Source organism: Takifugu rubripes, chromosome 21, assembly GCF_901000725.2.
Source record: "Takifugu rubripes chromosome 21, fTakRub1.2, whole genome shotgun sequence".
NCBI lineage: Eukaryota > Metazoa > Chordata > Actinopteri > Tetraodontiformes > Tetraodontidae > Takifugu > Takifugu rubripes.
Genome location: NC_042305.1, coordinates 11,632,766 through 11,649,265, shown reverse-complemented (window position 1 = coordinate 11,649,265; position 16,500 = coordinate 11,632,766). Strand labels below are relative to the sequence as shown.

The following is a 16,500-nucleotide window of genomic DNA, read 5'->3' as shown; positions in this document are numbered from 1 at the left end:
TAAATGCGTGTGTCGTTTGTGCGTCAGGGACAGATAATGTATCAAAGCCGGATCATTTTGCCTTTGCATGCTCTGCCGCGAACGCTCGCATCCACACGAGCGCACATCGTTCCTCTGAGCTCCGTGCCCTCTGTTTATCTATCCTTGTGATAATGTTTGCTCTCCTCTCTCCTGGTGGCACTAGGAAACGCTCATCTCTCATTGGACTAATCAGCATGCCGGAGCATCCACCATGCCCGGCAGTGCCACAGTTAATTGTGCTTGGCTTTGGAATAAACAACATTTATTTCTCTTAATCTCATCATCACTGCCTGTCTCTAAATTTGTTTCTGTCGGAGCTCTTCCTCTTCCTCACTCTCTCTCGCTCTCTATCTCTCTAAAACATGCTCTCTCAATCTCTGCCTCTCTCTCTGCCCCCTTCACACCTTTATTGGGAAGTTCTTACAGAATATGAAAAGTTTGACGCAGGCTCGACAGGATTAAATGGCTGTTTTAAAGGACTAGTGTGTGAGATTTCTGAGAATCTCGTCTCACAGATCAAGTGTGATAGACAAGTTTCCTCCGTTTGTAACCTGTTTCCTTTCATTTAGCAGGAAAAAGAAGTTTTGCATCAATATTGTAAGAAGGTTGCAGACGACGTGTGTGACATTTTGGGTTAGTGAGATAATTAATTCCTGCAATCTGTTTTCTGACCACTAGGTGCTGTAAAGCCTGGCCCTGTAATGTTGCGCACGTGCCAAAGCGCTCAGTAGTTCGCCACCTCTGCACCTGTGCTGTGGTTTGAACTCCCGCTTGCTTTTATTTTTTGTTCTTCCCTTTTTCTCCCACTTTGATGGATTGGATTGAATCGGATTGCTGACAAATGAATCATCATGCTTGCACAGAATATGATTCTGGCTGATTCGAGCTGTCGTTTGGACAGGTTTGACTGACTGGATAACAATCAACAATCCGTCAGATTTGGAAGGAAGCTCTTTTTTCGGCGTTCAAATCTCAGCACGGTTGTTTATGAATGCTAAAACCTGCAGTTGTCACCGTCTCTGGTTTGAACAACTCTTTCATTCAGCACCAATATTCACTAATTAAATTTTCCATAAATTTGAATCTGTGTTCATTCTTCCAGAGTCATAACTAGCATCACTTGTGGCCCAGGAAGAGAGGAAATTAAGAGCTTTATTTTCACAAAAATGGAGTCAATATTTTTAGGTGATAGAAAGAGTGAACTGGGATTAAAAAGTAGAAGAGATTGTCCATTCCCGTGTCAGTGAGCCGTCAGGACAGACAGGGTTTTTAAGTATTAATACTCTTGTTTCATCCCGGAAATGAAATAACAAGTAAGTGTTCAGGGCCCTCTCGGGACTATTTCATGCTTGGATGTTTTCCCTCAATTTCAGCCTGAATCCTGCAAGAGAGCAGCCACGGATGGTAGGGGAGAGCAGGGAGGGAGGGAGGGAGGGAAGGAGGCAGGGAGGGAGAGAGGAAGGCTGAATTGTACAAATATAATAAAAGGAAGCTAGGGCAGAATAATATCAGCCAAAATTAGGAATGAAAAGTGGGAAGAGGGCAAAGAAGGAAGAAGAAAAGGGACCAAAACAAGGGGCACAGGCTGAAAATGGAGATCAGGCAAAAGCAGCAGCACAGATGGAACGCAGGCCTGCATTCACTGGACAGCCAGTAATTATGAGTGTAGCAGACTTGCAGCGTATGATTATGTGTCCAATTCATTCTACGCGTACAGTATGTTCAAGTCAAGGGCAGATTGTGTAAAATAGAATAAAGCAGACAAGATTTGACGATAGACATCTAAATGAATGACACTAAACAGTTGCTGTCTGAGTGGACCCAATAAAATGAATCTAGTTTCACAGCCATTCTGCACAGATTCCTTGTTGCCGTGGTTGCACAGCTGTCAGCAATGCTTTAAAAGGCATTTGTTATAAAGTTAATGAACTGAGCAGGGCTCTGCTGTCTTTATCCAAATTAATTTCCCTACAGATCCACGGTGCCGCCATTATCTTTTTTTCCCCCCTTACCGTCGAAAAACAAACAATTGCGCCCCGATGAAATGCTAATAATTATTCTGTTAACCTGGTTCGACCACCACCCTTTACAAAACCGTCCACTTTCTTCCCGGAAAGTGAAATAAAATGCAGCCGCGGCTGCAGCGTAACGGTTGGGAGTTGTGGAAAAGCCTCTCCTCTCATTACCAACCGCATCAATCACGCAACGGTCCAATAGGAACAGGTCCCCCTGGAGAATTACAATGTATACTGCTGCATTTGTCACATGGCGAATTAATTTGATTTTCACTTCATTTACTCCTCGTTGGGGTGCTCGTGGGAAATGTTACTTTAGAAAATAATAACGGTGGACAGTGATATGAATTCACTCGAGAGAGAGTGAACGGAAGATCTCAATGAGACGGAAACGCTGCTGACAGTATTAAAACTGGAGACATCTGTGTCACTACATTAATTCTCTTGGAGGCGTTGTTATGCCCATTTACACCCGTGGCCCTCACCTTTGGCCCAGGGTATGTCGAACAAGCGACTTTACAGTGGTCACTTATTTAGAAAAAACACATTTTTCACGGTTTGGTCACCAGTCGAGTGGTCACGGCACAGCGTAATTATCTTATAACAGGGAGAGATTTAGAGTCCACCATCAATCCCAGTCTCAGAACAGCTGATCTTCCTCTTGATCCTGGTTCAACGTATAGCAAAAGAGGACCACGTGAAGATTTATTTTGGTTGTCGGGATAGCTTAACCTTCATACATACCTTCCTGTTTCCTATGCAGCATTTTAATGGCGCCTCATCTGAGAAAAGCAGCCCGCTCTTGGCAGAATGACTGCCAGAGCGGCGTTGACGTGTGTTCGTACTCACAGGAGCATGGTGGGGAGATTATTAAGGCCAGAGATTAATTGACAGCAATAAAAGATAAATGTTCACAGTAAAATTCATTAAAATCTTCCAAGTAGCTTTTTTGAGTAGCACATTAAGACAGTAGTAGGGGGTTTAAGAGAGTAGGAGAGGCCGTGGCTGACAATAAATTCTCCAACATGTTGTTTCTTGTGTAAACAGACTGCAATTATACACTGCTTTTGAAGCCACCTCTGACTCAGTCTGCTTTAGCCTCATCCTGGGAGTCAGATGCAAACTCCTGAGTTCAGTTTCTTGCTCAAGTGTCCTCGATCTAACCACCGACCTTTTTATCACTGGAGTGTTTGCTAATTTTGTCCGTTCTTTTTTGCTAAGCTGTACACATCATTAAATTTACTTCAGTGCCACTGCTGTTTTGTACATTTGCGGGTCGTGTTGCTTATTTTAATTGTGTGTTTTAGATCCATGGGAGGTTTGTAAAAGTAATTTAACAAACACAGAACAATTAGTCCTCCATTACATTTCTCAGCGGCCAAACTGACTGGCAACCTCAAGCACCGTTGAGTTATAATTAACAATATCTTACACCTTCCCTGGAGGTGGCAGCTCATTGTTAAGCCTTGAGTGCTGTGTGTTTATTTTGTGTGTGTTCTGCAATGGGCTAGAGACCCGTCCACTCTCACCCCTGTGTCTGATGGAATGGACTAGAATGAGAGCGGTTTTCTCCACTAGTACTTTAAGGAACACCAGAAGTAGCCTCCTGAAAGCTTCCGAGACAGCTGCTTTCTCAGGTTTTGCATTCCCGCCGGCAGAAAGAAACGGGACGTGATGTCAGGTAGCCTTTAATCATGAAGCACTAACCCGGCGCGGCACTGGTGTCCCATGGTCACAGACAGAGAGATGAGCTCTCTGTGCTGCAACCGTCTCCCAACATCTGAAAATGGAGCTTTTCCAGCTGGGAAAAGAAAGGCTTTTTCACCAGATTTATCTATCATTTCCTTATTTAATCAAATCTAATCATTTGGCCTTGGGGCTAGTTTGTCAGTTCTGTGTGAAAAGGGCAAATTTTCATGGCTTTTTTTAAATAGTAGGAGCTATTTTTTTGGCCAACCACCTTCCATCACATTACAAGTAGCTTCTTTTTCAGTCGTTTGGCCAAAATTAGGAGCTTAATTATTCCCTTACAAACATGTTTTCAGATAACTACGTTCAAAAAGCCACTTTGTGGATGGTTCTATGAACATGTGAGAAGGTCTTCTGGTCTCAGTAAGTGGAATTAATGAACAACTGCAGTTTCGGACCTTGTCATCTTCAGCCGAGAGGTGGAGCATTACCTGGACAAGTCGGAAAAATATAGAACAGCTATTTGAATTTGATTTCACAGCTAAGGTCAATTTAGAGGCACTTCACTTGTAGCCCAAATATGTAAATTTGGACTGGGGAGGAGGCCAGAGTACCTTAAAGGAACCCACATAGGCAAGGGGAGAACATGCAAACTCCACCAAGAAAAGCCTCCTGGCTGCGAGGCGATTATAACCACGGCTCCATCGTGTCGCTCGCTTCAGACATTGAATTTTAGCTACAAGATTTATATCCAGCCTGATACTGCGGCATCGTAATTTAGTGCTGTTGCTTGGCAGCAAGAAGGACGTGGGTTTGATCCCCCACAACAACAAGCCTTTCTGTGTTGAGTTAGTCCCACCGTTCCTGAAATAAAGCAAATCTTCCCACTGTTTTCTCTCCAGGTCTCTCCAGGACTTATCCAAACAGACAGAGTTACCCTATGGTACAGTGCTGGACTCTGCAGTGTATGATCAGGTGCGCTCCAAGGCCATGAACCCGTTTGAGAGAGACCCCATGTACTCCCAGATGTGGCGCATGATCAACCGCACTGGAGACGGCAACGTTGACGAGTCCAAAGAAGGCGTCCGCAAGGTAGGTGTTCGTGGCGTCCACACGTGGCTTCACACGTGGTTCAAACACGGTCATCGTCAAATGAAGCCCCTCGCGGATTTAATAAGTCAGATAATATCAGCGGAATGTTGACTTAACAGCTGCATATTCTTTACATACTGTCAAGCACTTAAGTGTTAATTAGTAACATATAGGCTACAGATAACTGCAGTTCTTGGAGTAACATTCCTGTTGCTGGGCAACAGCTAAAAAAACTGCTTTTGAATTTTTGTTGAGGTGCGTTGGATGGAGCATTGAGCACTACATACATACATACACACATACACACACACACACACACACACACACACACACACACATACATATTCATACATACATACATACATACATACATACATACATACATACATACATACATACATACATACATACATACATGCATACATACATACATACATACATACATACATGCATACATACATACATACATGCATATAGTGCATCAGGCTTTTAAAAGGAAGGCAGAGCTGCATCACTCACTGCTGGGCATAAACCCTCTGCAGTAATGTTGCTATTCATATGCTGTGCAGCGCCTCCTTATTGCACGCAGCTCAGCGTCAGTCCTGTTTTTGTATCCAGCTCATGCTAACGGGGGAAAATCTATCCAAATGATGTTAATGATGCACAGACAGCACAGGCATGGTTAAATACTTAATTCCCTCGGTGATTACCCGGCGTCATAAATACCTAACTGCTGCATCTCATTTGCGGGAATCCCGCTTTCCGTTTTGCAACATCTCGCCTCTCGGTTAGGGCCCCGCTTAATCCCTCCCCTCTCCTATTAGACCTGAACTGTAGCCAGCGCTGGCAGGTCTGGGAGTGTTGATAGGAGTGATTAAAGTGGCGGGTGGTGATTTTAAAGGGATGAGATAAATGAAGCACAGAACGGCAGATAAGCACACAGCTATTACTGCTCACCATCACACCTTTTACTTATTTCTGTTTTGGTTTTGTTTGCGGTGTTTATTGAGTGGCTAATTAATATGCTTTTGGCAGGAGATTTTGCGTCTGTGTGTGTGTGTGTGTGTGTGTGTGTGTGTGTGTGTGTGTGTGTGTGTGTGTGTGTGCCCTTTTTTTGCAACTTACCAATAAAATATATAACCTCCATTGTGCATCTTGTCTTGAAAGAGCAGGTGCTATTTACAGCATTAGTTGAAGCAGTGCAATTTTCTATAAATTTACATTTGTGTTTCCAGTGTGTGTGTGTGTGTGTGTGTGTGTTATATATGCTGTTTTAAATCTTGCACAGACAGGTAATGAGCAAAAACAGCCATTTAAAATTGAGTATTTCTGAAGAGACCTTTAGACTTTAGGTTTGCACTCTTTAAATTCCTCGTTTCTTTAGGTTTTGCAGCTGCACGGCCTATACAGCAGAGCCATACGTGCATGTGCTTTGTTACGCAAGCTTACATTTGCCCAGTTCATGACAGGGTGACATTTTGAATGGGGTAACAGGTGCAATTTACATCAGTGACACTGATGCTAAAGGGAGGACAGAGCAGGGGTGATCTTAACCTGCACTTATGCTGGCAGGCATCACTCTCCTGCCGGAGGTGTTGGACCCTCAGGGCTGCACGTAATTTCACTGTACAGTGTATAACGTCTAATCTGATGGCAGCTCCGCATATAAGCCAGGGCAATCTTTTTTATACTAAAGCAGATTGAGGTGCAAAAAAAGGTGTTGTCACCCTTTGCTGTAATTAGCCGCAGAGGCTGGCGGCTCTGTAACTGGCCACAACTGGCAACGGAAGTGGGCAAAGGGGTCGGTTGTAGCAGGATGGATGGAGGCTCCAGGCTTCTCTGTCAAAGTCTATATGACAGAGGTGGGGCCTCCAGACACGCAGCAGCGAGGAAGATCTCATTTGGTGTTTTCACCTCCCTTTTGTTCCCTTCTTCAACCCTGCTCTGCTGTTTTTGTTAAAGCTTCGGCTGGTTCCTCCAGCCTCATTGTCTCGCTCTTCACCTCTTCCGAAACCACGCACTGTACCTCGACACCCAGAAACCATTAAAATTCGCTTTTCAAAAACAACAAACTTTAATTTCACCTTGGAGTTTGCCACAATAGACTAAAAGGTATCAGCTAAATTAGCTGGATAAGCTCTTATTCACTTTTCAAGGTGTTCTGAAATAAGGCATCAATTAATCCCACGATAAGGCCGTTAGCCGCTGGGAGGCTAAAACACATAATATTCTAATTGACTCACGTCTGGTTTCCTCAGGAGCTTTCAAACCCCGCAGTCATAGAGAAGCAGTGAGAGGCACAAATCTCTGAGAAAGTACTTCCCTTGTCGGGTCATAATCCGTTCTATTGCCGAGGAAGTCATCCAGGAGGTGGATGTTTCTGACCCGCATGTTTCCCATCTGTTGTAGCATTTAAGACCTTTCACACCAGGAAGAGAGGAGTTCTTATGTTAAACAGCTCCTGGAACTGGAGAAGCACCTCTGCTGCAGTAGGACCACTGAGCTTATATTCATTTTGAAACCAACAGACCTTTTGTGCCAGAGGCCAGTTAGAAGGTGGAGATCTTATTAACAGCATCCATGAGCCGTCTTCTCTTCATATCTTTGATTTTTTTGGATGTGTCTTCAACGTTTAGCTCTGTCTCTGCTGCATTTGATCCCTGGGTTTAACCCCTCAGGGTGACGTATTTGTCCCCTCACTGTCACTCTTTTCCTCTTCTTTGTTGGCTTTTTCCTTCTTCCTCTCGGGCCTTCTCTCTTTCCTAATGAAACCTCTTGTCTCCTATGCACTATGGATTTTCTTCCGTTTCCCGGCAGCAGAACAATATTGCACACAAGAACGGGTGGATGCCTAAACCACAGAAACGAGGATGCACACATAGATTCTGTAGTTTGTTTTTACCATTTTAGCATGTGCAAACGCACGCACGCACACACACACACACACACACACAACCCCCAACTACTGATTTACCACCAAAATGAATGGCCCAGATTAATTATCACATGCTTATCCTCTTAATTACTTCACCTTTCCCTCCATCCCCTCTAAACATTACCGACACAGACCATAATGAGATTTGCTCATAAAATGAGGCTTCAGGTATTTGTCATTAAAAGGTGAAGCTGCAATGACAGAAGAACCGTAAATGGAGACTCCGGTTAAACCAGCAGCGTGTGAAGGTCCAGCTTAGTACTGTGTGTGTGTGTGTGTGTGTGTGTGTGTGTGTGTGTGTGTGTGTGTGTGTGTGTGCGTGCGTGTGCGTGTGTGTGTGTCTCTGAGAGAGTGGAATGTATTTAAAAGTGAAAATTAAATGTATTTTGTTTCAAGACTGTCACTTCACTCTCAAACACACACACCACTTAAATGTAACCCTTTCTTCTCACCCCCCGCCCTAACACACACACACACACACACACACACAAACACACACCTAACTCATTTAATGTAAGTGTCGCTGTGTGAATATATGACAGCTACTCTGTCAGGCCTGAAGAGTCTGCGATGACTGCTGAGTGATTTTAGAGTTGAGTGAATTGCCATTTTGAATGATTTTCTGTCTGTCTGACTTCCTGCTGCACTGAGGGACGGTCCCACTTTACAAAATGCCTCCTTTCCCATGCGTCCTTGCACTCTTTATATTATAATAACCTACGGGTCACACATTAACGGGACGTTGCTGCCATTGATGCAGCATTAGCTGTAATCAAGGCTGGAGGGGGCAGAAGTGGGGTGAGGGTCCAGTCTCGTGACGTGTTGCACAACATTTCTGGGAATCTTGAGACTTGACGTGGACCTGACTCGGCAGGACGGTTGAACTTAAAGCATGTTTCACATTTGAAACATTATAGATAGGGATCTGACCTGCTTTGGTGCAATAGCTAACACCGCTCCACAATTACACCAAATGGATTATTCATCTTTTTATTGTTCTACAGCCATACACCTCCTTCAGATGCATTTAATTTAATTTAGCCGCTGATGCAAATGACTCTCCATTGGATTCCAGGAGATGCAGCATAATTGATGTTGGATAATTTCTTCCCTTGTCTTACATATGCTTATCTCTATTCTGTAACAAGCTCATCATTGTGTCCCTATTGCCATCTGCACATTTAGCATAACGACTTTAGAACTTACCGTCTCCTCTCTGCCACTTCTGCACGTATCTTGAGACTGAAGGGAAGAAGCTGTATAATGTAAGCCTACAAATGTTCACCAATTTGCCGTAATGACTGCAGAGACAATGATAAACACTACAGTGATCCTGCAAGAGACAAAGGCCATGTTAAATCAGCCAAGACCGACGTAGCTCCTGGGTTAGGCCATCACGGTGCTCTGGAGGACGATTGAGACAAAGCAGAGGCAAGATTAAATGGGGGGGGGGGGGCAATGCTAAAAATTGTGAGAGCTGAGATGGTGGAGAGAGGAAGAAGAGAGGACTAGTGGATGAAATGAGGTGTGGAGGTGGGAGGGGGCAGAGTATCGAATGGTGAGAAATGTTTACATCTTAATTTAGTAGCTTCAGTTGAATCATAACACCATAAGTCCATTTTCTACCTCCTTCAGCAGGGTCGGGCGGGGTTGCATGGCGCCGCCTTTGTGCGAGGCGGGGTGCACCCAGCCAGCTCATCACAAGGCTAACACTTTGGACAAACAGCCATTCACACACACATTCACGCCTAAGGTCAATTTAGAGTCAGTGATCCAGCTATCCCAGGGAGAACATGCAGACTCCACTCCTGGCCTCAGTGCTCGCTGCTCTTCCCTCCCAGTGGGAGTCCACATGAATACACTCTGGAAAGGTCACCAGTCCATCGCAGGACACATTTACTAACCCACCCCCGCCCAGAGGTGAAATAAACTCTCTAATCGGCTCGATTGTCACGTTTTTGGTTTAGGAGAACGCGCAGCCTCCACTCCAAACCTTCAAAATCAAACATTTGGTCTGTGTGTCCGGAGTGTGTAACGCCATTCTGCCCTCAGCGAGTCAACAGTGTTAATAGGGAAAGAAACAGAAAGTGTGTTTGAGAGTCTGACCTCTCAAAACACCTGTTTCAAATCTCACCGCGTCACCTGCCGCTGACAAAGGTCCCCGAGCCTTTGCGTGTCAGCGTCCGTGACACCGTGGGGCTGTTTGAAGACCTCCTGCTAATGAGCCATTGGTCAGAGAGTTGCCAAGGTTACGGAACAGGGTTCCCCAGCTGGGTTTGTGCGACTGGACACACAGCCCGAGTGTGTGTTGTCATTTTGTTTTGTCTTTTTCTTCCCCTTGACTGGAGAAGAACAAGAGCATTTTCATTCGATTGCTAAAAATTAATGTCTTATTTATGTGTTTATCATGTCTCAGATTGGATTTGAATGAGATCTCTGCAGAGGCATAAGCCGGCTTGATATATATCTGTCACCGTGCCAGGGTGTGACTGCCGCAATATCCTCTGTAATAACTCAGCCTCTGTTAGGACCGGAAAATGGCCTTTTGGCTGCCAGGCTCTCATTTTCTATTTTTCCAGTTGTGCAAATCACCCTGACGGGAGGAAAAAACGAGAGGAAGCTCTTTTTCCGCAGAGTCTGCTAGCTCATTAGCATTCACCGCAACAAGCCCAAACAGCAAACATATTTCCCTGCTGTTACAATTCTCTCCCCGTGTGATGACAGCATCTCCGTGCCATGACTCAGACAAAGAGAGCAGATGAAAAGAGTTTTCTTTGGGCATGAAAGATGCCATAAAGATGAAGGGAGACGTTGGGAGTAAGGGAAGGTGAAACGTTTAAAACGCTGCAGTGTGATTGAAAACTGACTTGTTTGAAAAAACAAAAAAATTGGCTTCCAGGAAACAGACAGGAGGGAGGGGAAAAGAAGTAGGAACAAAGAAATGAAAACAAGCGAGTGGCGAAAACACTCTAGCATCTCTTTTCCTCCTCTGATATAATAATGAAGCTAATTGCTGTTTCTCTTCCATCACGACTCAAGAATCCACCTGACACCCACGCAATTTTCTTTCAACCCTTAATCTCTCTTTCTTAATTCTTCCTCCCTCCTCTCAGGCACTCTCTAATGCGCAGTGCTTCATCGCCGTCACGTGCGTCGTCACTCGTTCCTGCGCTAATTACAGCCGCTAACAAGGAAGCCGCGCGATGAGGATTCCAATCAACCCGGCGTTTTTGCTGCATGCGGGAAGGCCTCCGTATGTTTGCATACGTGTGTTTGTGCAACATATTCCAGCGCACGCAGGGAATATTTGACGGCGGAAATTCAATGTTTGAGTTTAATTTCTGATTCTCAATGAATAATTTGCCTGCTGTCAGACCATCGCTGAGATGGAGATGAAGTCTGACGCAGTCGATGGCGATGGAACGAAAACTCTCCGTGGTTCATCCAAGAGGCAGAAAGAAAGAAAGGAACACACGAGGAAGTGCAAAAGGCGCGCAGTTCTGAAAGTTTAATAAGCTAAATTTCAGCACCACTTTAATAAGCGAGTACAAAGAGACTTTCAGATGAATTTATTATTGTGGTATTCATAACGCCGCTAAAATAGAAGCCCGTGGGCCCAATCTGGCCCTTCGCTGTAAAAATGTAATATTTCCCCATATGAGTGTTGAACTTTTGGCCATTTATTGGATTCATTATTATCATTTCTTTTTTGTTGTCGTGGCCTAACAGCAGGCGAACAGTGCTGTGTTCCTCTCTGCCAGGCCTGACCTGGCAGACCTAATAAAAGCACAAATGAATGAATGAGAACAAACGTGCGCTTCCTCCTCTCAGATCCCTGTGGGTGCCGTGGTCCTCATGTTAGATTTTCATCCCGTCCAAGCCACCGAAACACAGAAATGACAAGACCGAAGCAAACTACGAAGATAAACACGAAGACTGCGAGATAAACAGAATCGTTAGCACCATCGTTGTTTTAGCCGGCCTCAAAACTTGCAATGCTGACGAGCGCCCACACTTCAGTGGCAACTTTGACCAAGGCATGTTGGCCCTGGTGTTTAAATTTGTTTGAACATTTATCTCATCCTGCCATTTCCCACCCTCGCATTCTGCATCGGCCCGTCTGCTGATGATATTATTTTTGAACTCCATTTAGGCTTGACACTGAAAGCACAAAGGTGAGTGAAGTGGTTAATGCTATTCAGATTTTCCCTGGAATGGAAAGTGCTAGGTGCCTCCTTAATCTGAAAAAAGGCTTAAAAGCATTTTTACTGATTAAAAAATGCATAAAGGTTGTCCATGCACATGATAACGGCAGCTAAAGTATTGCTGCGCATCTGACCAGGACTCCCAAAAACAAAACATGAGCTTGTCAGCAAAATAAAAGTCGCTGTTACACAATTAAAAGGAAAAAAAGCTCTCAGAGAGCGCAGACCTCCGCCAAGCAGGTCATTTCCTCACATATTGGGACTTACACCCGTATTATAGACCATACGTAATATAACTTAGTAGGCTGCTATATGTCTTGGCTCGTTCCGTTGTGCTGATTTGATTCGGATTCTGTCCGTTTCCAGGTAAAAACCTCCAACAATGAGCAATGTAACCTTAACGACACCGTCCACGGCTTTAATGAGACAAGTCACCCTGATGAGCTCTGAGGGTGAAAGCTGCTGGGAGACGATTTACTGGGGAGGAAAAGCAATCGTTGGAGAGACTTTGGGTTTCAAAAGTAGTTTATAAGGTCTCCTGTCCTGTTTTCCCGAGGACAGATGTACTTAAGTTTAGCTGCACAACTGAAGACAGATTAGTGGGGGAAGTAAGAGTGGGAGCGATGGAGCACTGGGTTATTAATGGTTTTGGTGGCAGGGTATCTGGTTACAACTCAACCTTCTTTCTTCTCCTCACCTCCCCTTCAGCCCATTCTATCCATCCTCTTCCTCTTTGTCCATTAGCTACATTTTCTTTTGTCTTCTCCCCTCTCAATGGAAAGCTGATTTCCACTTGCTGTGTACTACGCTCTTTTTCCATGCGTGTTTAACTTCTCACTCTTTCTTTGTGCTCTCCTTTCTCCTCCCTTCCCTTCATCCCTCTTTTTCACATGGCTTCCAGCCAGCACCTACGTGCCCCCCCCCCCCCCCCCCCCCCCCCCCCACACACACACACACACAATTTCTGTCGACTCCCTCCATCCCTCCCTCTCTTCTCACCGTCCTCTCATTTTCATGCGGCTGGCTGGACCGCCACGCTCCGCGTCTTTATCGCCGTCTGAGCGAGAAGAGGCGGCCGACTGCCAGAGACTAATGGACTTTTGGAAAACACAGACAGCCATGCATCACAGTCTGCAGAACCAGGGAGGGAGAGAGAGAGGACGGATTTGGAGTGAAGCCTGAGGGGGGAGGGAAGAGAGGAAGACATCGGAGGGACAGGTTGGAAGTCAGGAAAGTGTTGAAGTCAGAGGAAAATCTTGACAGAGTCTCTGAGGGCTGCTATCAAGAAAGAATACGTATGAAAAATGCATTGTTTTCCACAGCAAATTCATCAGGCTGCCGCTCTGGAGAGACACGGCGAGACAAAAAGGCTCCGACTCCCCGCTGCTGCCGCGTGATTTTAAAAACACAAATGAATCCAGACGGTGGATGCGAGGGGCGCAAAGTGCGCCCCAGACACACATCGATCCTTTCCCCTGGACCGCGACAGAGGTAATTGCCACCAATGGCGACGCCGACCACCTGTACCTGGACGGCGTCTGTCGGTGCCAAAGGACTCGGTGATTTATTAAGTCCGTCTTTGTCTCCCCCCCAGCAGCGCCTCCGCGCCTCTCCTCCTCAGGCCACCGCATAACCTCATCATGTTTTGTACCGCCATTACATCTCTGATGCTTAATAAGGTTTGTGGTGTTGCCATGGTTACCCCCCCATCCTCCCATGTGACCACAGGTGAAAGAATCAGTGCTTATTAGATACCAGAGGCACCGTCAGTGTTCATGGAACACACCGAAGGTCGGAGAGGAGCATCTGTGATGGACACTCGGTATTTTAGGTTCATTTAACCTAACATAAACTAAAAAGAATTCCGATTTGGCTTTCCTTACTAACACCGCCCATCCATGAGATGTTCTGTTCTTTAAAAAGAACAGCTGGGACTAACTCGCTTCGTTTTCTGTGAAAGTTTCTGATGGAATGAGAGATCTATGAGCTATAATCAAATGTATGATTACTAAAGAAAAATCTCAGAAAGAAGTGGATGATCTGCTTTACTCCTAATGAGAGAGGGAGAAAAAAATTCTTCCCAGACAGCCAGGCTGTTGAAAGAACGTTGATTGAGCTGTTCGTTCTGCACCGCATGAGCGTAATCTTCCAACAGACGCCTCTTCACCAGCTTTTTACTTTTCTAATCAAACAATAGGCCCGGTTGGGTCTTTTCTTCCATGAGAACCTGAACGCTGCGGCTCTGTATCACCTGAAGAGCACTTCTGGAAACATTTGGAAGAAGGGACAAGCTTTGGTGCCAGCAAGTCGAATAATCTCTGGTGTAATCGCGTCTCAAGCTGAGAGGAGAAACTGAATCTGCACAGCAACGCGACTCACCGCGGAGGTGATCACGGCGGGGCGCTAGCTCCCCACACGGCCTGCATAAAAGGTGTAGCTGTAGTCAGTACATCTCCACAAGCCTCACCAGCCGCTTTCACAATCCCATCTGTGAACATTCACTCTGTGTTTGACTTGAACTTGCTTTTCTCTGAAATAGAACCATTATTAAAAGAAAAACTTTATCCTTCCCCATAGACAGGATGAGAAAACAGCCAGTGTGCTAGCAAATTAGCAACCCAGAGGTAAAACTGGCACGACAGTGGACAACATGGTTTTTATCTCCTAAACCAAGCTCCAGGTTTCACCACATGTTAGCATGTTGTCACATTAAGGATAATATGGCATTAGAAGAGCAAACAACAGCTGCTCATTAACTTGCTGTGTGCAAGCATGGCATATGGAGCCACTCAGGTTAACAGAACTGTCGTGAAATATTGGCAGAGCCTGTCAGTCGGCTGTGAAAAGGAAAAAAAAGAATTGCTGTCACACTTATTTACATCCCGCTCACTCTCAAACCCGTGTCTGCAAATGAAACATCTTCCCTGAAAATTCCAATCGACGGCACCTGCTGTAAAAAAAGACGCTCCTTTCTTTAATTGCCCCTGGGAGCACTGAAGGGTGAGTTACAGCAACTGTTGCTGCACTCACTCTGTTGTTGAAGAGCATCATTTTCTGTCTTTATCAGGGTTTTTTTCCCCACCTATGCTTCCAATTAAAACTCCAAAACAGACTACAAGGCTCCTCTGAAGCTGCAGTGTTAACTGTGGTCAAATGCGATGAGTTATTTAAGAATGATTTGTACTGAAGGATGATTCTACTGGAGGTGCTGACCGTGGACACGCTTGTTCATTGATATTTGAGGTTCAGTGGTCAGGATTTAAAATAGACTATTGTCATAGATTGACTCTAATAGACAGAGATGTGATCTTTCATATTCTCACATCTGTGATTTCGTTCACATGGAGTTGTTTTTGTTGTTTCTTTGTATAAAACAATGCATGACTCCTGCCATCGGAGGTGGAATATTATTCTAAAGTAGCCAATCATAAACAAATACTCTTGACTTGCCAGCTATCATCTGTTCAGTAGAAGACTAAATTGCATAACTTGTGGTTCTAATATCTAAAATTGTCAGAAACAATAAAACTCTGGGACTGCAAACACTTGTGCGCGTACTTGGTAAAAAATCCATTTTGCTCTCTGACAGCTGTTCTCCAAAAACGGAGGGATGGGGGGGGGGGGGGCAACAGGTAATATATAAGCTCAGGGTTAGATGCTGCCATCTAGCGGTGGGATCACTTTCAATCCCTGAAGTGACGTCTGAGGCATTTCCAAATGATCACCAGGATCATCTCCTTCCAGTCAAGGTCCAGAGATCACTGTGGGGAAAGATGCTCTTGAGCCTCCGCTGATCTCTGTCATTTGTGTTGTCGACGCTGTTGCCGACATCTGCTCCTGCAGCCGTGTGGTTGGTTACGTTGAGCAGTTACCAGCCAAGCAGGTCATAATTAAACTGTACTCATCGCGCTAATTTCATCTGAAGATGCCCCTTAATGTTCTTTCGGAGGGTTGGTGGTCTCGTACAGAGGGACCAGTTCATTCCCCTAGCTGGTCCCTTCCACGCCGGTGGCATCCTTCACATGATTACGCCGCTGAACTCCGCTTAGTGGCCGGAGACAGGGAAAGAGCGCCGAGGTTGATTGAATCAACCATTAAGTGTTCAGGCTGCGTTGGCGCGTCTCTCAGCGTGTCAAATCACTGCGTCAGTCACCCGCTGCAGCCGCCGATGTGACCCAGAAGAACGATGCCTTCATCTGCAGTGAATTTTGGGCTAAAAAGAGAGGGCTGGGGTTGGACCGTATCGTCACATTATCAGCCAAAAAATGGACAGACTCTCAGCAACGGTTTTGTTGCCAGTGTCGACTCCCCTGACGATTAGCAACAGGGTGATGAGAGTGCGAGACACTTCCCAATGAATACTTTCAAAGCCTATTTAAATTTGAGGCTTTACATGTCGATACCAGGTGTAGAATATATGAACTAAAGGCCTCAAATTGAAGCAGCATTTTCCTTTCGTCTTAGTCTCTTTTTCGCTTTCAGAAAAATAAGAGAGACCTCAAAAAGAAAACTCATTTGTACGTTGACGGGTGAGCAGAGCCCA

The 16,500-nt window shown here is 45.1% G+C and overlaps 1 protein-coding gene across 2 annotated transcripts in view; it reads left to right on the top strand.

Moving 5' to 3' along the window:
- The window catches only part of grid2 (glutamate receptor, ionotropic, delta 2), a 269,350-nt gene that overhangs the window by 222,315 nt on the left and 30,535 nt on the right, over window positions 1-16,500 (top strand). For both annotated transcript variants that reach the window (XM_029829851.1, XM_029829852.1), the window contains exon 13: window positions 4,628-4,817. In XM_029829851.1, the coding sequence (XP_029685711.1) occupies window positions 4,628-4,817 (190 nt within the window). The remainder of the gene's footprint in view (window positions 1-4,627; window positions 4,818-16,500) is intronic.